Below are 22,407 nucleotides of genomic sequence, written 5' to 3'. Positions count from 1 at the left end.
CCACAGGGCCGGGACGGATCGGACACCCACCGACCCCACAGCACCCAAAACTCGTGAGACATTTAAACTGGAAAGAACTGCTTTACTCCGTGCCCGACAGCCCTTCCTAGCGAGGACGGTGAACAGTTCCCCCTCCGTGAACGGACCGCGCTGACGGGAACCACCGCCCGCCAACGGCCGCCCCGCACGCAGGCGCCCTGCGGCCGCGGGGCGGGAGGGGAGGCGCGGCGGCGGCACCGCGCCTGCGCGGGGAGGGGCGGGGCCGGGATTCGAAAGCGGGCGGCGGGGAGCGGGCGGGCGGCCCCATGGCCAAGCAGGCGGTGCGGGACCAGCAGGGCATCACCCTGCGGGGCAGCGCCGAGATCGTCGCCGAGTTCTTCTGTAAGGGGCTGCGGGGCCAGGCGGGAGGGGTGGGGGGAGGAGGAGGAGGAGGGAGGAAGAAGAGGGGGAAGGAAGGCAGCCCGCTCGCCCCCGTGCTGCGACGCGAAATGGCGGCCGGTGGGGGGGTGGGGGGGCGCGGGGTCTGTCGCCTCGTGTCCCGCCTCACGTCTCTCCCCACACTGCGCTGCAGCCTATGGGATCAACAGCATCCTGTACCAGCGGGGCATCTACCCCCCCGAGACCTTCACCCGCGTCCAGAAGTACGGGCTCACCCTGCTGGTCACCACCGACCCCGAGCTGAAGAACTACCTCAACAACGTGGTGGAGCAGATGAAAGGTGCCCGGGGGGTCTGGAGGCGCAGGGTCGCTGCCTGCGCTTGGCGCCGCCGCTAACTGCCCGGGCTGCTTCTTTCAGAGTGGCTCTGCAAGTGCCTGGTGCAGCGCCTGGTGGTGGTCATCTCCAGCATCGAAAGCAACGAGGTTCTGGAGCGGTGGCAGTTCGACATAGAGTGCGACAAAACTGCCAAGGACGAGAGGTGAGTAACGGTGCGCCTCTGGGCCTGGCTGTGGTGCAGGCACCAGGCGATGGCCGTGTGCGTCAGCACCGTTCTGCCTCCTCTGAGCAGCTGCCGCAGCTTTGTCTCACTAAGAGCACAGAAGGTGTCCTGTCAAACCTAAAATCCTATGTAACGGATGTGGCTTGAAGAACCGCTTCTCTCCTGTTGTTCTGCCAAAACTTTCTCATCCATTCCAGACTGAAAATAAACCTTAGTGTTCCTTAAAAATACTGTGAAGTTTCACAAGCAAAAATAAAGTAAAGCTGACAGTGTTCCGAGCCTGTTTACCTAAGGCTTAAAAGAATGCCCCTCCTCTAAAGGATCACAGCAAACAAACCACCAGCAGCTTGGCAGAACTGTGTTTAAAAAACACTGTTAGTATACTAGGTTGAAAATTTGCTTTTTTAATAATTTTCCTATTTTTCCAGTGTGCCCCGAGAAAAATCTCAGAAAGCTATTCAGGATGAAATTCGGTCTGTTATCAGACAAATAACTGCCACAGTAACTTTTCTGCCTCTGTTGGAAACTGCCTGTGAGTATTCACAACTTCTTTAAAGCTATCAAACATTTTCAGAAAGCCTGAACAACTTTTTCCATTGTAGAAAATATTTTTGGTTTTTGTTTTTCTTATTATTACTTGAAATGTCATATACTGTTGCATTCGAGAGCATTAGGTTTTGTTAGACTGAGATCATCTCCTGCAGATATGTACAGTATGGAAGCAGTGCGTCTGACAAAATACTCTCAAGGATTGTCCCATGCTGCTTCCTGCACAATAGTGAAAAGAATTGCTAATGTACATACCGTGCTGTAGCTCTCATTGAAGAAATTGGAACAACTTCATTAGAAGGTGCTAGCGGGACTTTCTCCAAAAACTACTTGAAGCTCTTTTTGTCAAAAAGTTACAGTTCAAGGTGACCTAACTAGCTTGATGAAACTAAATATACTCTGAGGAACATAATTTTTCATAATTAAAATGTTTTATGACTACAGCTGTGGACAGACTCATATAAATACTAAGCATTGAGATTATCTGAAGTAACTGCCATGTAGAGCCCAGTTCACAGTATTTCAACACATTTCAAAACAAAAAATTGCATCATACTCATTTCAGGAGAAAAGTAAAATGGCTGTGCATATGAATGTTAACCAGGACTATTTTTTCATGCTTTAACTGCTCTTTCTTTCCCCATAAATAGTATTAGTGTAACTTCTGATATCATTGGCATGTCTCAAATTCTAGAGGAGTCACTAACTTCAAACATGGCATCTTCCTGTCTGTGTATAACTGTTAATTTGTTCCCTCTTGTTTACAGGTGCCTTTGACTTGCTGATTTACACTGATAAAGATTTGGCTGTGCCAGAAAAGTGGGAAGAGTCAGGACCACAATTCATTGCCAATTCAGAAGAGGTTCGCCTTCGTTCCTTCACTACCACGATCCACAAAGTAAATAGTATGGTAGCTTACAAAAAGGATTCCTTTCCCTGAGACAGGGGTTCTTGTACATATCTTGTCATCTTGTATAGTTTCTGTTCATAGTGCAGCTATTATGAACACACTATTGCTCTTGCTGAAGTATGGTACAGAAAAACGGCAAAGCGCGTCTGATAATGTGGTTTAACACTAGACTATGCTGGCATTGTTTAAAGAGGTCTAAATAAGGTGTTCATTATGATAGTTAAATCCTTTCTTAACTGAACACACCAAACTAATGGTGTGCTAAGCCGTACAGAATTCACTGAAAATAATGCTTGAGTCTAGGATTAGTTGGTAGAATTCAGATCCTGTATAAACTACATTCTAGTAGCAGACTGACATTAAAATTCTTGCTCCTGACATGCCAGTCTTTCACGTAAAGATGTTCCTATTACCAGGAATAATCCAAAGCTAATCAAGACCAATTCTGAAGTGATGTGTACCTCTTTACAATGAAAGCAGCTGTTTATCAGAAAAAGCTGAAATACATGAAGCCTTGTATGTTAGAAAGGGGGCCTCTGTAGTTCTGGGGAGTGCTGTTCTGCTTCAGTGTATCTTTTTTTTTAACGTCTGTCAAACATTTTCTATGTTTGTATTCTTGTTTTATGGAATAAAACTTGAAATTTTAAGTCAGACATTGTGGTAATTTGTAATTTGGATGTGTCTATGAACTTCAGCTATTACCTGTCAAGCAGTAACCTAAAGGCATACCTGCTTCTGGAAAAAACACAAACCTCAAGTACCTTACCCCCTTCCTGAGTCAGAGAACAAGTGCTATGTAGTCAGTATGAAATCCATTAATTATAGTTTCCCTCTACTTGAGTCTTCAAGTAGCTGTGTGCCACAGCACCTAATGGTTAAATAGTGTTGCCTTTCAGATTTGTTCATATATCCTTCATGTTTCAATATCCCTAACTTATTCTAATGTTGATAAAAACCTCTTGTACCCTTAATTCGTCTTCACCAAATTTCCCACACCTGTAAGTGTTCAAGAGCTGTCTGGACAGTGCCCTCAATTATGTGCTTTAACTTTTGGTTAGCCCTGAACAGGTCAGGCAGTTGGACTACATGATCTGGGAAGGTCTCCTCCAGCTGAACTATTGTATTCATTTCAGCCAGAGTATTAACATCCATCTAGAAGATTTAAAGTACTTCTACTGTTATTCTGAAAGTAAGGTAAGCCTCTTGCAAGTTGAGAAGCATGTTTAACACGGATGGTTACTGAGTAATCACAGGGCTCTCTCTTTGTCCATGGCATATTTTCAGAACTCCCAACAGCAACAGTCTGTTACTTACCCACTTAAGCAGTTATAAATCAATCAGAGCATGAGTGGTATAACAATATCATTTTAAGAATTTATTTAAAAAGTATTGAATATTTTTGTAATACAGCTGTGAAGTATACATAGCGGGCTTTCCTACCAGAGAATATTTATCTCCAGCAGTCCCTATCTAGCACAGCTGCAAAGATGTTTTGTAAATCAGTAGGACAAAATCACAGATTTTTAAATAAATACAATCTAGCTGCTTCAAGAAGTGTTACACTGTTCCCTGTGGTAACAGAGGAGTAAAGCTAGTGTTTTCCTCTGCCTGTCAGCAACAACCAGCTGACTGCACTACCCATCTACACCTACAAGGAGATACACTTCAACAGCGAGAACAATTTCAAGCACTTCTTCCCTTGGGGAGGACTGGACAAAAGCACTGGGTACAAGTCACTCGTAACAAGTTTATATCAGGAAGTGACAACCCATGCTTTATACTAAAGGTGTTATTCAGGGCATAATTGCTACAGAGCCGGCAGTGAGGAATATAAAAAAAAAGTTAAAAAACACCTTCTTTTACAGATAGCACAGTCATATTGCTCCAGGAAGTTCAAGTCACTTTTTTCTTGCACCAAATACAGTTTCTCTTCTTCTTCAAGAAGGACCAGCCCAAAATGTATCTCCATCATCATCTATGTTTATTTTTTAAGAGGCAGCAAGAGTCAAAAGATGTAGCATATCACTGTAGACAGCCAAGGTCTGTGAAAATTACACGTGAAGAGGAACAGGTTCTAAATCCTGATGTTTTCAAAGACCCTGCAGAACAAGAAAGAAAAATAGAATTAACAGTCACTTCAGTCACTAATGAAATCTCCCAATAGTCAAGTCTTTATGGAGGAATCTATCAGGATTTGCCAATACCTAATGTGACCCTCAATCTTCACTATTTGACCTTGACAGTCACTTTCGTAGAGTGACCTGGTGACAGTACAGTTATTCTTAAGAAGACAGATAAAGGGTAACATAGGATTTAGAAGTTAGACTACAGGCATTCCTCACCTGTCTAGTTCAGCTGACGTATAAGCTGGTTGATTCCTTCACCTCTGCAGCCAGGCTTACCCATTTCCTTGAGGAAACCCACTTTATTACGTGCAGCATGGCGGGCCACTGACAGATGGAAAGGCCATAGAAACTCCGTGACATTTCTGAAATACCTCCCAGCTGAATAGATTTCATGAATAAGGTCTTCCAGGCAAATAATACCAAAGTTCCCTGCAAGGAAAAAAAAAAAGAAAATAAAATGAACAAACACACATACCACACACACAGAGGCACATCTCATGTGTGTGGTATTATCTTTATTCACATTATCCAAGGACTGCAGTCCTCCACATACAAGTCTTGCAGGATTTCTCTCCCTCCCTTCCCTCAGGTCAGAACGCAAACTCTCAGCACCCCCCTCTTCCCTTGATTCACTTCATTTTCTTATCTTCTTCCTCACCTAAATGTTCCTCTATCAGCATATTGTCTGTCAGAGGTACCTTCTTCTTGTTAACAATTGCTTGGCCCCGTTTCAGGATAAGCTCTCGTACAGACTTCAGGTTAGGGTATCTGTACAAAAACAGAAATCAGATTCCATAGTGGAGAGAAAAGATGCAGCGGAAAGTCCCATTCTAATTCTTTGTACTTAAGTAGGAAAGTAACCAATATATGTTTACAAAGATGAAAAGGAACAAGATTTAAATGTAAAGTTGCCAAAGACCACTACTGGACCAGCTAGCTATAGATTTGTGACAGCACATGAAAAATTGGGAAGATGTGATGCTTACACACAATCTGCTATGAAATCATGCGAATAGTACTTACCCCCACGCCACGTAAGGTTCCACAATCCGCAGCATCTTCAGCGTTAATGGAGACAGTTTAACAAATGTTCCACTGTAAATTTTTCTCAGCCGCAGCAACTCGATCACTCTCCTTACCCTCAAACTCACTCCCCTAATCCTGAATTGATAAAAAAAAAAAATACTAACAGTTACCGTATTTCTTTAATACAGCACCAAATGGCCTCAGGTTACTTGCATAGAGACCTGTCTGGCTTGATCCCACTTCCTTTGCTTAGGAAGGATATGACAGTTACAAACAGTAGCAATAATAAAGATAGGGAGTAACAAAGACTTCTTACTCTGTAATCCGCACAACAAAGGCTAGTTTGTGCTCCTTAGGCACAGCCACCTGTCCAGGTTTCTGCTCCATGCGCCTCAGCCGGACCTCGTCTCGGTGTTTGCGCCATGAATCTCGAAGAAAAGTTTCAAGGCGCTTAAACTGGATTTGTTTCCCCTTCTGGTGCTAAAGACAAAAGGATAAGAAATGATTACCCTTCCCAACAATCTTAGAAGCTAGCATCTCAAAGGTCAGATGAAATTCAGAACTTCATGAACTATGCTCTTTCATTTTTGGAGGCAGTAAGAAGAAAATAGATTTGAAAATCCAAGCCCAAATGATACAGAATTGAGGGACAACATGCAAAGTTATAAACTTCAAGCAGCTAGCTGTAGCTTCCAGTGAACATGGGAGTTTTGCCACAGAAGAAAATAAGTTAGGAGTAAGAAAGAGCAAGACCCAGAACGCTTTCAAGCATAGGAGAAATCAAATGGACACAGCCACATACACAGCTCAATTAGTCACCTGGAAAACCAGAAACAACATATGTCTGGGTAAAACAGATGATAAAGTAATAGTCCACTGTGAGTCAAAGTAACCATCCAAAAGAAATTAACTTTTAATTCCTTTTCTATAAAGGTATACATGCAAGAAAGGAGAAAGAAACATTCAACTGAGTATTACTCATTTAAACACAGAAAGCCCAGCTCACTTGAAAAAAAAATCTTTTCAGAATTATGAGAGGAGGGAAAACATATTTAATTCAAAAGATGTTTAAATGCCTATGCTTAGTTCAGGATCAAGTACATCCACCTAAATCACAGCACTTCCTCATATGAGGAAGGCATGTACTTGGCATTTACCAAATGAATTTAGCCAATAATACATCTAAAATATATTATACACTTTTGAATTAAAGAGTATAGTGTTGTGTGTCTTTAGTTTTATTTCACATCGGAAATCACCTGTGAAATTAGTTCAGATTTTCAAAGCAGGCAGAGACTTGATCAGACCCATCATTAGGGTCTTTTTTCAAATGAGAATCTTGAAAGGGGGCTATCGAACATTATTAGTTTGGTTTCCACTTTCACTCTGGGAATACAGCAGGCCTTTCACATATGTAACAAAACATACACAGTAGGTAGCAAAGAACAGAAGTTTTACACGTAATCCTATAAACACCATAAAGGTAGATTCCCAAGGAAAGCCTTAAGCCATTCCCAAGGAAGGCCCGGGCTGTTTTAGCGGAGACACAGCAGAGCGGGTCCCAAGCTCGGGAGATAGCTCACAGGGCACAGCGAGTCCCCGCATCAGTGGCACTTGTCACCCCGTGCGTGGCAAAAGGCCTCACCGTGACGCTCTGTTTAACTACGTCCAGGAGACGACCTATACACAGCTAACTAACCGCACTCCCAGGGATGCGCACGGTCCCCGGGGAGGCTCATAACGCAGAGCTGACCGCTTCCAGGCAGCACAGCCACCGCTAACACGGCGCCCCGCTCCCCGCTCGGCTGCGCTCTCCCCCTGCGGCCCCGGCCCCCACCTTCCGCTTGTCGAGGAGCGCCTGCTTGGCCTGGGTGGCCTTGATGGCCTGGTACGCCTTCCTCTTCTTCAGCAGGTTCTCCGGCACCAGCGGGATCCGCCGCTTCGGCCTGCGGGGCACAAGCAGCCGGTCACACGCACCGCCGCCCTCCCGACCGCCCCCCGGCCGCCCGCCGCCCGCTGCCCGCCGATGGCGGCCGATGCGCTGCCCCCCCGCCCCGAGCACTCACTCGCCGTCCGCCATCTTGCCGCCGCCGCCGCGCATGCACCGGGCGGGGCGTGTGATGGCCGCCGGGAGGCGGGATGGGTGCAAGCCCGGGGCACGGAGGGAAGGGGAGCGGCTCGGGGCTGTCCCCGCCCTGAAGGGATAACGGCCGGATAGCGGTTGTTTGGGAACCTAAAAGTTAAGCCGTGGAAGGGCAGCCCCGAGCACTGACTGTGTTGAAATGGGATGCTGCCGCACTTCGAGGGGCACGAGGACTGGGAGGGGAAGAAGTCATCCCCCAGCACCTACCGGGCGTCAAATGGCAGCCACAGTGGCTGGGCACGGACCTCAGGCTTTGACGTGTCAGTCCCGCTGCAAGAGCAGCATCACCATGTCAGGAGCCTGTGACAGACAAAATGCCTTTCCGAAAGATCTTTCCTTTCAGCCTCTCACCTCAATACCACAGGTGGCCTCACCAGGAGGAATGAGACCATTTCTCTCCCTTCCTGGTGGCTTCCAAGTGAAGCCATTCCCGCCCCCGAACAGCAAGTCCTGCCTGAAGGAGCATGTAGGCCCAAACAAGGACTCGGGGGCCACACAGCACACCTGATGCGCAGGCCAGCAGCTGGGCACAGCCACATTTGAGGGAAGGGTCTCAAACATGGCCATGGCCCTGTGCAGTAGGAAAAGACAATCACACCTCTGGGGCAGTAGGGGCAGTGTGAGGAGCAGGTACAGGGACAGGGAATGGGGAGTTGCATTGCAAACTGTAGTCTGGAGAGGTTGCAGAGGCAGGAACAAGCACAGAATCATAGAATCACAGAATATCCCGAGTTGGAAGGGACCCACAAGGATCATCGAGTCCACCTCCTGGCACCGCGCAGGTCTACCCAAAAGCTCAGACCACATGACTGAGCACAGTCCAAACGCTTCTTGAACTCCAACAGGCTTGGTGCCGTGACTACGTCCCTGGGGAGCCTGTTCCAGTGTGCGACAACCCTCTCAGTGAAGAACCTTTTCCTGACATCAAGCCTAAACCTCCCTTGTCACAGCTTGACACCATTCTCTCGGGTGCTATCACTGGTCACTAAAGAGAATAGATCGGCACCTGCCCCTCCACTCCCCCTCGTGAGGAAGCTGTAGGCCACAATGAGGTCTCCCCTCAGTCTCCTCTTTTCCAGGCTGAACAGGCCAAGTGACCTCAACCGCTCCTCATACATCTTCCCCTCTAGGCCCTTCACCATCTTTGTAGCCCTTCTCTGGACACTCTCCAATAGTTTCACATCTTTTTTGTACTGTGGTGCCCAGAACTGCACACAGTACTTGAGGTGAGGCCGCACCAGCACAGAGTAGAGCAGGACAATCACTTTCCTTGACTGAAATACAAGATTTTTCTTCTCAGAGCTGGCCCTACCTCTTAATGTCTTCGCATCACCTTTGCTGATACTTCCTGTTGTGTAAGAGACAGATTACAGGAGGAATTTATACCTAACAGGTCTATTAACACCTCTACCATTCTCCACTATTTGAATCTGTCTCAGCAACACACATAAGTGTGTTGCTATATCATATCAATGTAACTTGACCCAAAAGAAGTATTTCTCAAGAGAATAAACACAGTGTGATCTTGAAGAGGTGTGCAAAGCTGTGTTGTCTTTTGATATCCACTAAAACTCACTTAGGACATTAAAGAACATCTGTCCCTGGCTGCATGTAGTAAGTCTGAATGTTAGATTAGCCTATACCAGTAGATACTGCTCAACATCATTTCAAATTTAGGAAAGGTTTGGGAGTCCGCCTGTGGAGTTGGTTGGGTATCTCTGGTGCTGACAGCCAGTGGCAGTGTGCTCCCTTTACAGAGCTCCTCTGCTGGGACTACAAACGCAGCAGAGAGGCAAGACTGGAGGGGGTCCAGCACTGTCCCCTCATTGCTCTGTAAGAGTAGAAGGAACCTCCCAAGCTGGGAAGCCACTGGGCATAGCAGGGGGTCCCCTCTGGTCCCTCTTTATCCCCTCTTCCCAATTTCCCTTGGCCCTCCCCCAGTTCTCCTGTCTCCCTCCACCCCCCTGCAGGACCTGCTGGTCTGCCTCACCACACCTCTGCTGTGGCCCCAGGCAGCACCGACACCACTCCTGCCCTGGTGTCTCCCACTGCACACAGAGACCCTTGCCCATGGCCACCCTACTGCCACCACCAGCTCCCCACAGTGCCGGGGGGGCTCTGTGTGTTTGCCCCAGCCAAGGCAGCACCAAGGTGACGGGATGCTGCAGGCAGCATCCCCCCACCCAGCGCCATCACCATACTCCATCCATGCCAATGGCTCCTGCTAGAGACAGGTTGCATGGGGTTGTGGTGGGAGGGACATGCATGGGTAGCCAGAGGGGATTAATCAGCTCACCAGGAGATTTAGAAATAAAGATTGTCTTCTTGTTCACAGGGTCCTGCACTGAGCTTTATTGCACTAATTTTGTGGAGTTTGCTTGGGCCAGCTGATAAAATTTCTGAAAACCTAGGGAAATCATCAGGTCAGTTTTCATGTGTTCCTGAGAAGGAAGCACATTAGGGAATATAGGTACCCCAGAGTATGTTGCCAGGCAGAAAGATCACCAACTTTCACTGCCAGGCCCAGACAAACTGGGTTCCCAAATGCATGTCTGAATGGGACTGTGTCTCTAACAGTAAAAATATATATTTCAAATGGCTGCTGATGGAACCTTTACAAATTTCACTAGAATGTAACTACTCTCCGAGTTAAAATGTTCACTTCACTGTCCTTTTACATTCATGTGTTAGTTAAGTCCCAACACCAGCCAGAGTGGCTGTCCCAGTCAGAAAGGGCTGCCCGACCAAGCCAGGGCAGTGCAGGTACAACCACCCTCTGTGCCCTCCAAGTGTCAAATGAGAGCAACTGTGTCCTGCCAGTCCCAGGTTAGGTGACGTTTACATCGAACATGGAGCCAAAGCTCTGAAGAGGAAAGAGCCCAAGCACAGGGAAAACTTATCCAGACAAAACAGAGGTTGCTGATGCAAATGTTAAAGTAATTGTAGCATAGATGTCTTCCTGGATAACATTCCCAAGACATGGTATAAAAAGAAGAAAAGAAAGGAGGAAGTGGAGTTGTTACCCCCAAACCTCAGAGATTTTGTCACTGTATTTACTGCAAGTTGGCTTGTGATAATCCTGTGGAAAGAAAAATATGAAAAAATAGAAGACGCAAAACAGCAAATATCAAAGGACTATTGCACTGAACTTGTAGGAACTTTCAAGATTATAGAAACACAGTCAGGATTTATATTTAGTGTTGCTGGATTTGGGGCTGGACCCAAGGATGCACTCTGGAAGGGGGAGCCTTGATGAACCAGAGCACTGGGCTAAGGAGATGGGGGAAGCAAGCCTGGGACAGCATCTGGAGTGTGCATATCATGTGTGAAGGTGGAGAGCAGGACTGAGGAGAGCAGCCTGATCCAGCTCTTCACAACCTACTGAACGTCCTCAGCTGAATGACAGGAAAGCACAGATGAATGCAGGGCTTGAGCAGACAGACCGGCATAGCTGGCAAACGGCTGGAACCAAAACCATACCAATGCTTTTGTGTGTTTTTTTTTTGTTTGTTTGTTTGTTTGGTGGTGGTGTTTTTGTTTGTTTGTTTGTTTTCAAATCCTTATTCGAGAGAAGGGGAAACTGTGGCAAACGGTTTGGACAGCAATCTCACCCGCAGATGGTGCCATAGCCTCACGGAGGGGAGATGTTGCATCTGATGAGGTGGTATTTGTGCTCTGCAGCCTCCTCTTTGCCATGGAGGGTAGAAGCGTGTTGCATGCCTGCACGCTGGACTTGTTGCTTTAATTGCATCTGTAATCATTTGATTTATACCAGCCACTGTTAACTCTTCAGCTAAATAGCTGAGAATCAGAGCCTTTCACTAAAAATCTCAGGGATGTCAAAGTTTAACTGCTTCACCTCAATAAAGCTGCAAACCTTTACAACATTGTAAATTAGGCCATTTCTCTTTTGACACCTAATACCCAAATATCTGTATTTAGAAACGCGAGCCCACATTCTGGCACCTGCTCGGGTACATGCTCTGCAAAGAGCACACCACTTGGAGAGTAAAACCAGCTTCCCACCAGCTATTCTTTGATGCAGTCTTTTGGATTATGAAACAGAAAGCACATGAAACAGATCATATGAAAGTTTTATTTTTTAAAAAATAGAGGCAAATTAATAAATTTCACTCTGCCATGAGAGTAAGCTGCTCTACATAGAAATAACTGAAGTCTCTGGCAGCTCACAAAGGGAAATGTGGCCCATTTAAATTTACACATGAGTATGTTTTGTTTAACAAGGGAAATGCAAATAGGATCTTGGGTATTTCATTATTTATGGAAAGGAAACAATAAGTAAATAAATATTTCAAGTGCTGTTGCTATGAAATGTCACACAGCATAGCAGCATACCCGTGCTGACTTGTTAAACATTAACTAATAGTTACAGTATATTAATGAATGACTATTCAAATGTTCTCCTTTGCAGGCTTAGTCAGAAAAAAATATTTTCTTTCCTATATAGCAAGCTGTTGTAAATTGACTTTCAGCACTCTAAATCCCTATTGTCTTCATTTTTCTTCACAAGACCTTACATTTTTTGAGATTTCCATTAACTGTTACAGATAAAACCAATGACAACATGTTTATGATTGTCACCATCAGTCAGTGATGGATTAAATGATTCCTCCTCGCTTACAGGTCATTCAGGATGAAAGGTAAAACCATTTTCAAAAGGCTGGAGCAAAACGATGGATATTTAGTTATGCCACTTGCAGTCACTGCTATTCAGTGACTTCACAAATCAGCTAGTGGCTTCCCCTCAGTATTGGTGATGAAGGTCCTTTGTGAGTGCGTTTTCTCCATTTCTCCAACACACCTCAGATAAGGCTCAGAACTCACCCAAGGAAATTATTTTTGAAAACTAGGTTTTTATGTAATTCAAAAAGGCCTGCTGGGTTGAGGAGGGTGGGTGGGGACAGAAGACATCGCTTTTAAGGACCAAAATTGAATGTGTCATATCAAAATAAATCATCCATAAAGCAAGTCAGGAAAACATGACTTCCTTTTCATCAGCAGAATAGAAAATAACCCCTTTTCTGTACCGCATGGAGACTTCTTCCACTTTAATTTCAAAATATAAAAATCCTCACAATGTATTTTTTAACAAAGCATGTTACCTTTTGATACGTTACTGGCTGTGGCAGGTCTGCTATGCTGTTTTTGAGGAGACTGTGTTTGAAAGGTTGACTGGGAAGATCAAAATCAAGAGGCTGCCTATATCTTTCCAGAAGGATGTCCCTGGAAGGGAAGAATTTTTGAAAAGAGCATCTCTCAGATGGCCTTGCTTTGTCTGAGCTGCTTGCCTTTATAGGTAAAACTTGGAATATTTTACACGTGACTAAGTGTCCCTGCTCTAATCACACTGGTCCATTTTGGAGTGCTGCTGCAGAACACTCACAAACATCTTTCATGGTTTCTGCCTACCTTGGCTTGAATCTCTTCACAGTGCTTCTACAATTCACATAGGTGCTGCAGAGCTGCCCAAGAGCAGATCCCTTCGTTATACTTGGGACTCCATTAGAGCAAATAAAAGCAAACAAAGGCAGATCTCTCTTTTGCCCCCTGCAGTCCTTACATGATCTGGTTCCCTCTCTTGAGTGAAGCGTCTTGCCAGCTTTCATTTTATCGTGATCTGATATTTTATCGTGGCTGATATTTTGTGTCGCATATTTTAATGTTCATTTTTATTACCTCATTCATGGACACAAAGCTGCAGCAAGTCTTTTATGCTGTTTTGAGGAGGCTGTGTTTGAAAGCTTGACTTTGAGACCAAAATCAAAAGGCTGCAGATATCGTTCCATAGGGAGCACCCTGGAAAGGAAGAATTTTTTAAAAATAGCATCTCTCAGAAAGTGAGGTCTTGCTTCGACCTAGACATTAGAAAATACAAAAATAGCAAACTGAAGTTAATAGGTATAAGTCTCAGAAAAGTAGATGCTGTTGTTTTGTTTTGTTGTTGTGTCAATGTAGTCCTCTTCTCCTAAAGGAGAAGAATCCAAAAAGAATCCAAAACTCTCCTTTGGATTAAATATTTAAGACTATTTCCTCCCTGCAGTAGGAATAAATTGTGTGGACTTCAGCCACAACTTAAATCTTCATTTTCATCATGCCAAAAGCTTAGCTTTCTGGAGGTATCCGAGTGTTCCTCTCTTTCCATTAATGGAGATGTTTGCTATTTGGGGTACAGACCATTGTTTTTGGATGCACTGGTGGTGAACTGTACACAGCCATAGAAGGAATAACTTGCACCAAAAGTTCTAGTCATCTGTTTTACTGGATTATTTATTTTCTTCAAGTATGAATGATGGCATTTGTAGACTCTAAATTTCTAAATTTTTAATCCTAGACAACAGTTTATGTCCCCAAAAGAATTTGTTATGACATGGTTACTGCAACAGAAATTTCCAGCCCTTTCTTTATACTTACTATGCTTCTGTTTAGATAGTGCTATGCTTCTTGTGTTACAGATTTTCTTAATGTTTCTACAATGAGTGGATAGTTAATAGGAATAGTAACTGCCACAGAATAAAGGATATTACTATTCTTTAGTTAATAGCAATATATTGCACTGCCATGTTTCCGTAACTCTGTCTAAGCCATTTAACTCTATAAATATAAAGCAAGACGTCTGTGAAACAAGTATTCAACTGTTTGAAAATGCAACATATACAGCTTGAAAAAAAAAAGTAACAAACATGTTGCTAGTTGAGCGCAAAAAATATGTACAAAAATGTGTAAAATGTGTGAAAATGTGTAAACAAAACTAAACATGGTAAAATATAAGTATGGAAATGTAGTTAAGAGATGAGTATGTCAAAAACGTACTCACTTTAGCATGCGCACAGTTAGGGCTCCTGGGACAAAATCTGTCGTGTGGGATAAAAGGAGGGACGCTGCTGACCTGGGCGCAGAATCAGTGCCTGCATTTCAGAGAGGTCAGTCGGGAAATGAAACAAGCTGTGGGTAACAACACGGGGCATGGATTCCAGGAGCAGAGGCAGGAGGTGAAGCATCTTGTCCATAAAACTTCTTGCCTTATTTTATCTTCTGACATTAACAGGAGAGCATAAAGCTCCATTAAATTCATTTTAAATCCCACAAAACCTCTACAGACAATATGTGCTGTCTCAGAACAAAAAAAAAGGAGCAGTGTTCGAAGTCTATCACTCTTGCCAGTGAACCATGTCCCAATCTGAAACCTGCCTGTAATGTATTCTCTGTAAAAAGAGCCAACAAATTAAATTCTGTTTATTTTGCCAGATCGTGATCTAATCTGGGGAACATTTTAATGGGGGAAATACCTTGTGATCTTAAATTATGCCCATTTTCAGATCTTTTAAGGAAAAAGTTTATATGATTTGGAAAGAGGCCCAAGAACTGCTCTATATGCACACTAAAACCAATGTTTAACAGAGAAAAAAGCCATGTGGTCTAGGACTTTCTTTCATGAAAATAACAATCACATGGAGATAGACTAATATTTAATAAAAATATTGTTGTGAAAATTGTGCATACATGCTTTTTTATTTTAATAACAGGGTTTCTTAACAACAGCGTTTCTGACAGAAATCCTGCAAATACTCCTCAAGGAGAGTAGTCTGGGTATAATGAAGAGACATGAATGGGACTAGTATTGGTGACTATTTGGCAGCTAATGGCTGCCTAATATGTCAAATTAAAAGGTCTAAAAACTTATGTTTTGTGGTTTGCGTCTCCCTGGAAAAAAAAAATGTGGGGAAAAACAATTCCATACAGTGGACCTAAGTCATAAAGTCAAGAATTAAAAACTATTTACTTATTCCAAATATTTTATCTTGTTTCCTTCAAGAAATTTAACTCAGATGCTTATTCCTTTCATTTCCAACATTTTGTAAATAGAATATGACTTTCTGATGAAAAAATAACAGCATTTTTCAGGAAAAGAGAATCTGGCATTTCTGCGTTTTGCACATGTTGAAAGGAAATGCTTCACGCTTCAGATTTCTGCCCTTGTCTTTTCACTGAAGGCATTTGCTTTCTTTGGCTTTCTGAAGACTTTACAATAAACCCCTCAGAAGTCTATTTTGTGACCTTACAATTTGTTGAAAAACTGCACCTGCACCACCATATCAAATTGCAGATAGCTTTATGGAAAAATACTGGTGTTTGAATCCATCCTGGCCATAAGATATACACTGCCTGATAAACCCCACATGTAACAGAGTTCACTGCATCTGCATCCACGGGAAGTCCGAGATGCAGCCACAGGATTTTTGAGAATTTCACTCCAGGTATGGTCTCCTGATACGTGAGAACACATTTGACGCAAAAGGAGTCTATATATTTATAATCAGTTTTTAAAAAGCTTTCAAAATATTTTAGCATTGTTTTGAGGTTTTCACCGATTTCAAAGGAAATAGGATCAGCCAGAACTCAGTATTATTTAAAACACTACTTTCTAAATATTGTGCGGTATGCAAATAGATTCAAGTAAGTACGTAAATAAAATAAGTCTCCATTGACTATGACAGAGTGATAAACAATAACACAGCCGTCACAGCAAAATCCAGTTGCTTGCCCCCCTCGTTGTGGTATAACTAGCAACCCCGTCTTGCAAGCACCTATTTCTGTGAGAAATCCCCCTGCTTCCCATGGCCCCGCAGCTGGCTTTGGAGCTCCCATTCCGGGATATTTTCCAGGCTGGGCCACAACGGACTGCCTGCGGGAGACAGGAACACTGCATCTCTCAAGAGGCAACGCTGCGCTTGGTAGGTCTGAACACGAGATCGTGGCTCAGTCTGCTCCTTCAGCTGTGGTTTCATTGCCTTCTTCACGCTGCCTCCTGTGTGAGAAGCAACAACTTGGCAGTTTTCAAATACTTTTTAAAGTGGGGATTCTCCCACGTTTGCAAGACCAAGTCCTCTAGCACTCCCCCAGCTGAGTAATAACTACTGCAGTGATTTCTACCTTTAGTGTGATTCATTTTCAAGTGTTGGAAAATATTCCAACTTAGAAAGCTTGATTTTATAGAAACTACTGTGAATACTTCACCAGAAGAAAAGCAGACTACTAATAAACCACTCACACTGTTCTCAGATATTGTCCGTGGAAATTATGTCTGGAGTTTTAAGAGCTTCTGTGTTATTAGAGATTTACATCTATCAAAAAATTCTGACATTTTCTGAGAGTGGTGGTACCTATTTACAAGTTTCTGAAGTGAAACACTTGCAAGAAATGAAATGTTAAGTAATTTAATTTTGCTCTAATGTATTTGTAAAGGCTTGATTAATGAACCTGAAATAGAAAAAATAATGTTTTTCAATTACAATAAACGGTGATGAAAATAATTTTGTTTTCCATCTCGACTAACCACACCAGAGAGTAGTGTGTACTATGAATTTAATTGTACCTTTAAAGAAAAACCAGACATCATTCTAGATGGTCTCCACAGGTCTCTATGACCTCTCCTACCTCCACGGGGATGAAAAGATATATTTTATTTGTGAAAAAGAAGACAGATTGAATTATGCTTGAGATGAAAGACAATGAGAGCAGAATAGCTGTCTTCCACACTCAGTAATTGGAAATCCTGCCTCCTACTAGATTACTTTTTAATTGAACCTCCAAGATAAAAATGCAACTAATTATGCCATTTAGGTAGCGGAAGCATGTTCATAAGTACACCACAGCATGAGCTATTCATAAAAATACTGCAGACTGGGGAACCACAGAAAGGGATGGAATGGAGTAAGCTAATTAGGAGGTTTGTCATTTCAATGCAGACAACTTCATAGGAAATGCTTTGTGTACTCAGATGTAATTTCTGTCCTAAATGTCAATGATTCTGGTACAAGGGTGGTAGTGCTAGAGAATTATTTCTATCAACTAAACAAAACAAAATAAAACACACATTTAATTATTCTTCCTTCATGGGCCAAGTTATCCTGGGCCAAGTTATTTCTTATACAAGAAATCCTTCAACAAGTCCACTTGTGGAGACTAGGGGAGGGAGCTGTTGTTTCAAACAGAAGAATAAATCTGAAGAAAATTAAATCGGTATAAATGGGAGATGATTTTCATTAATTTATGTAAAATCACAGCAGAATAGTATTATTAGTTTGCAGACTGTACTATTGAGCTCTAAATGAAGCTGTGATTCTGAGTGCTGTAACGGTGCATGGCAATAGAGCTATAAAGATCCTCTCACTTTTTTCCCTGTTAATTTATGCAGGGAAAGATTTGGTTGGAACATTTTATTTTGCCTACAAGTATTTGAGACAACTGCCTAGTCAAGATAAAGAGACAGAGCATTTGTACTTGACCAGGATATGCCAGATACAAAACACAGAGCCTGAAGAAAACGGTTTTACCCCAAGGAAAGAGCTGTGTCCCAGCCTCTCCAATCTGCTGATGTGTGGCTGGAGTGAGGGGAGGGAGGAGGTGGTTGCAGGCTTCTCCTCATGTAAACCACAACCTTTTATGGGTGGGATTTTAGCTCCTTACCGAAGCTGAATTCTTCAGTACCTGGATAACAGTAACTGAGCTGAAAGTTTTCACTACAAGAGTTCAAATATATGCTTTAAAAAATAAAAACAGTAAATAAAAATGTAGCAGCATTTCAAATATTCATACATGAAATGTTGGGTTCTAGGCTAATTACTAAGCATGGGAGTGAGATTTTGGAATTAGTATAGATTTAAAAAAAATCAGCTCTATGCTTAGGATGATAAACAAAAATAATTGAGAATTATTTGAAAAGGGACTCAGAACAAAGTTTTAGAAAAAGTTTTAGTTTAGAGACCATCATCACATTACTGTAACCCTCAGCATGTTTTGAATGCTACACCTTTGGTCAGTTTTCATTCTTCCCTCTGTCCATCCTATACCCCTCCCTCCCTCCCCCTGAGATACAAAAGTAGATTTGGAAAAGCTTCAGAGAAAGAAGATAAAAGATATGGAATGGTTTCCATCTGTAGAGCAGTTAAACAGAATGGACACACAAGCTGAAAGAAAGGTATATGGGAGAAAATAGTCAGTAAAATCACAGTTGGTGTGGTGGTTGTTTACTCCTTCTTCCAGTACAGGAAGAAGGGAACCTCAGATGAAAGTAACAGGAGGCAGGTTCACAAGTAACCTGTTCTTCCAACACATGAACTTGTAGTTAAGACGTGTTCTGAGAAAGCTAAAACCCTACATGCAAAGACTGAACAATTTCATGGAAAAACAGATATATTGATTACAAATGACACCCCTTCTGGCTCTAGAAGTATCTAAGCAGCAACAGTTGGAGGTCATGGAAGTGTTCTTGTGGTTTGTCACTTCACGTTTCCTTCACTCTTCCTAAAACTTTACTTCTTGTGACTGTCAGAAACAGACTACAGCTAGATAAACCTTTAATTTGTCTGAGCCTAGCTGTTCTCATAAGTCATGCCAAGCCCCATATCACCATATTTTTTTATTTTATAATATAATCTCTTCTCCTTGAATGCTAGGGAAGGGAAGATTGGAGTGCAAGTGCACCTCCGCAAAATGGTTTGGATAACCAAGACATGGAGAAAAGGTAGACACATTGGAGGCAGCTCTGAACAACCATTCCCTTTTCTTCTGCAGCTGGTGCCCAGCCTTCTCTGTTTGCTGACTATTTCCCATTCATTACAGTTATCCTCACGTTCAAGTATCAAAAAGACTCAGTTCTCTTAAAAAGAGTTATGAAAAAAATGCTGGTGAGTCAGGAGTCCCAACAAATCAAAAAGACGTGCCTGGAGCAAAACACAAGGAGGTGTTAGGCAAGTCAAAGATCAGGAGAGAAACTTTTTGACCCTATAATAGACTCCTGATAGTTAGAACTGACATTAGAACTGACATGGCACATCTGCCAGCCACTTGCATATTGGGAAGATGTAAATCTACATGCCATTTTCTGGGACAATATTTCCCCTGCAAGACTGGAAATCTATTTTCAGTATCAATTTGGGCCTGCAGCACAAATTGGATTCTCAGATACTCACAGTTCTGTGGTGGTCCTGGCAAAATGTCATTCAAGTATTCAAGCTATCAGATGGATGCAAAACGTCATTTGAAAACGCCACCTAACACACAACATTTAAGTGTCTTACACAACCTACCATCAGTCATAGCCTTGGTAGCACTTTTGCCCGTCGTTAGAATAACCCCCTTTCCTTTGTACGTTTGGGTTCTGTCATGAAATTTATCCAGTAAATTTCCTGAACAAGTTGATTTTTATGGCATTCATTCTATCTCTATATGCAGAGATACTTCCAGATATTCTATCATTTCTCATAATACTCATATACTCCACTTTTTTCCTAAAGAGTTTGCAGATGTTTCTTTCACAACACCCAGTCCAGTTTTGTCCTAAACATTTCACACTTTTCACACAGATCCTAATACAGATAAACCAGTTAAGAAGTTTTCTGAAAATGAACAAGTTAAGGCTCCGCAACTAAACCACAAATAAGAAAGGTATTGATCCTATGCCCAAACTGTATTTTCCAACAATGGTCAACTCTATACCAAAAAAAAAAAAAAAAAAACGGAAAAAGCAAACTGAACAAAGTCAGTGTTGTCACAGAGCAGCCAAATAATCCTGCATTCTGCAGGAAGGGCTGATAGAAGAGGGGCTGATCTGATCTGACTGCACGTCCTTCTTCCATGTCCACCTGCCCCTGTCCTGTTTTTCTGCCTTTAGAGCACATCCTTTTCAGATCTTTAAACAGCCCTAGATAAATGAATCCATTTTTGCAATGAACTATTATTACTTATCTGAAAGCTAAAAGGATGAGGAAATTTGCCAAAGACCCGAGAACAGATGTAAATTAGCGAGAAGGGGATCAAGGAGCTGGTTAGCTCCAGGTACCCTTGTCTGGACCACAGCTATGGAGAGCACTTGCAGCAAGTGGTGCTTGGTCCCTGCTTCTCAGAAGTGTCCTCCTCCCTGTTGTAACTTTCATCCATTGACTGATGGAGTGAGATTGCAGGGGTACTCATTCATCTTGAAATAAAACAGTTTTTACAGTGCTCAGCCTTGCGTTAGGGGGGGATAAGAAGAGGAGCAAGCATCGACAGTAATAAACCAGAGAAATTCAAAGCGACTGCACTGATGTTCTGCACCATGCTCTGTAGGACTTGCTTCTTCCCTGGCAGTTTTCTACAACCCCCAGCAGGATCAAGGCCTTTCCATATCAGATGCTGTGGTCTGACATCTAAGATAGAGTTTCTGACTCAAGGGACTATACTGAAGAAGGGCTAATAAAGAAAATCTGTGTCCCCTTTCTAAACCAATTAACAGAAAAACAAGTGTGTCTTGCTAGTTTCATTTTTCTCTGCACACATACTGATTATACTGTACATTTTTATACATCATATAGACAAAAATATTTGTCATCATTATTTCATATTTTTAATAACAAAAAGTATTCCTTCCTTTCAGTAAACAACCTTAGCAGTGAAAGAAATCATTTGGGTGCGGGTGTGCTTCAAAAGAACGTTTGTTCTGAGAACAGTTTTTTTTCCTCTGCATCCAATGCACTGCAGTTATATCAGAAAAACACACGCTTTTTTTTTTTAAACCTGGTATGTCAAGTCACTGCCTAATGCAGGAGCTAGCTCTACGTGATGAGGTAAAGATAATCAGCAGGGCAGGTTTTATCAAGAAAAGGCTCTTAAACTTGCAGGAGAGGGAAGAAGCTGATCTACTTTACATATACACCTGTGATTTCATTTGACGTCTTCTTGAAGGAGGTGCCTGAGTTTAGTTTATAGCCAATGTAGAAATGCTTTGTGTACTTTCATACTGCTTAATTTAAGTGCCTCAACTTAGCTTTCAATATCTCCTTCAGAAAGAAAAATCTTTTCTTACAGCCTCTTTAATACGCAACAGAAAATGGAAATAAATACCTTCAAATTCAACCCCTTCCCAAATTTGACAATCTCTGAAACACTTTAAAATGTGTGTAAAATAAGAAGAAAGAATGGGAAAACTGGCTTTTCCATTTCTCATTCTTTTCAAATCCAGACTGGCTACCTTTATGGAAGATTAAGCTTGAATGAAAAACACACTATCTGTAGGATTCAGAATACAGATAACAAGCCAAAAAACAGGTTATCGAAACCCACTGCTGTGATGGGACCTTTCTCCTCCTGTTGGAAGCAGCACGGGTCAGCGAGGAGGTGCCCGTGCCCAGGCTGGGGCTGCAGGGACCTGCTGCGGCTCTGCCCCTTTGCCAGGACAAGCCTGGGTCTCCTCCCTAGCTCCCTTCCCTGGTTCCTGTCAACAAAGTGCACCTGCAGGTCACAGAGGAGCTGCAAAACATTCTTGCCACAACCTAGAGAGGCCTGAGGGCTGCAGACCGTGTTACAGCATGTACCTGTATAACCCAGTGCTTACTTCTAATTCAGATAGGGATTTAGTCTCAACAGCTCACTTCTTTATAGCTGTTTCAAATCTGGAAGGTACCATTGAAATGTGACCCCGTTGCCTGTTTGTAATGATCTGTGAACAGACACCTGGGTTTAGTGCTGTTCTGTTATTACTATGGATTACCCACCAGATGGTTTAGATAAAAATACTTCAAATGATGAATAGCTCATGAATTCTTCACGTCACTTCAAAGGCTTGCTTTTCAGAATTTGCACTGTACAAGTGGTCCCTTGTGCGTATTTTTTGTTGCTGATTCTCTTCGCCAGTTTGCAGGCCACCAAATCCACAAG

General features: G+C 42.8%; 2 protein-coding genes across 3 annotated transcripts in view; one reads left to right on the top strand and one right to left on the bottom strand.

Annotated features, from left to right (window-relative positions):
- Window positions 1–229: 229 nt before the first annotated feature.
- Window positions 230–3,048, top strand: MAD2L1 (mitotic arrest deficient 2 like 1). The gene is made up of 5 exons (XM_048074500.2): window positions 230–381; window positions 572–718; window positions 797–917; window positions 1,367–1,470; window positions 2,255–3,048. Exons 1-5 carry the CDS (start codon window positions 306–308, stop codon window positions 2,425–2,427), a joined length of 621 nt encoding a protein of 206 aa, XP_047930457.1. The 5' UTR covers window positions 230–305; the 3' UTR covers window positions 2,428–3,048.
- Window positions 3,049–3,759: 711 nt separating this feature from the next.
- Window positions 3,760–22,407, bottom strand: part of RPL7L1 (ribosomal protein L7 like 1) — a 33,419-nt gene continuing 14,771 nt past the window's right edge. Inside the window, exons 1-7 of one of the 2 annotated variants that reach the window (XM_048074499.2) lie at window positions 7,616–7,764; window positions 7,387–7,495; window positions 5,866–6,029; window positions 5,547–5,684; window positions 5,182–5,291; window positions 4,740–4,952; window positions 3,760–4,496 (exon numbers count right to left, since the gene is read on the bottom strand). In XM_048074499.2, coding sequence (XP_047930456.1) covers window positions 4,744–4,952; window positions 5,182–5,291; window positions 5,547–5,684; window positions 5,866–6,029; window positions 7,387–7,495; window positions 7,616–7,650 — 765 coding nt within the window. In that variant the 5' untranslated portion in view covers window positions 7,651–7,764 and the 3' untranslated portion in view covers window positions 3,760–4,496; window positions 4,740–4,743. Of the gene's footprint in view, window positions 4,497–4,739; window positions 4,953–5,181; window positions 5,292–5,546; window positions 5,685–5,865; window positions 6,030–7,386; window positions 7,496–7,615; window positions 7,765–22,407 lie in introns of those variants that run through there. The other variant, XM_066996651.1, reaches the window with a different exon arrangement.

This window comes from Anser cygnoides, chromosome 4, assembly GCF_040182565.1.
Source record: "Anser cygnoides isolate HZ-2024a breed goose chromosome 4, Taihu_goose_T2T_genome, whole genome shotgun sequence".
Taxonomy (NCBI): domain Eukaryota; kingdom Metazoa; phylum Chordata; class Aves; order Anseriformes; family Anatidae; genus Anser; species Anser cygnoides.
This window is presented reverse-complemented; position numbering and strand designations above follow the sequence as displayed.

What these genes read in the sequence shown, in the direction of transcription:
- MAD2L1 (XM_048074500.2), top strand. Translation starts at nt 306, where the DNA reads ATGGCCAAGCAGGCGGTGCGGGACCAGCAGGGCATCACCCTGCGGGGC. An exon ending in GATCGTCGCCGAGTTCTTCT is followed by an intron (nt 382 to 571) that starts GTAAGGGGCTGC and finishes ACTGCGCTGCAG; the next exon opens with CCTATGGGATCAACAGCATC. An exon ending in CGTGGTGGAGCAGATGAAAG is followed by an intron (nt 719 to 796) that starts GTGCCCGGGGGG and finishes TGCTTCTTTCAG; the next exon opens with AGTGGCTCTGCAAGTGCCTG.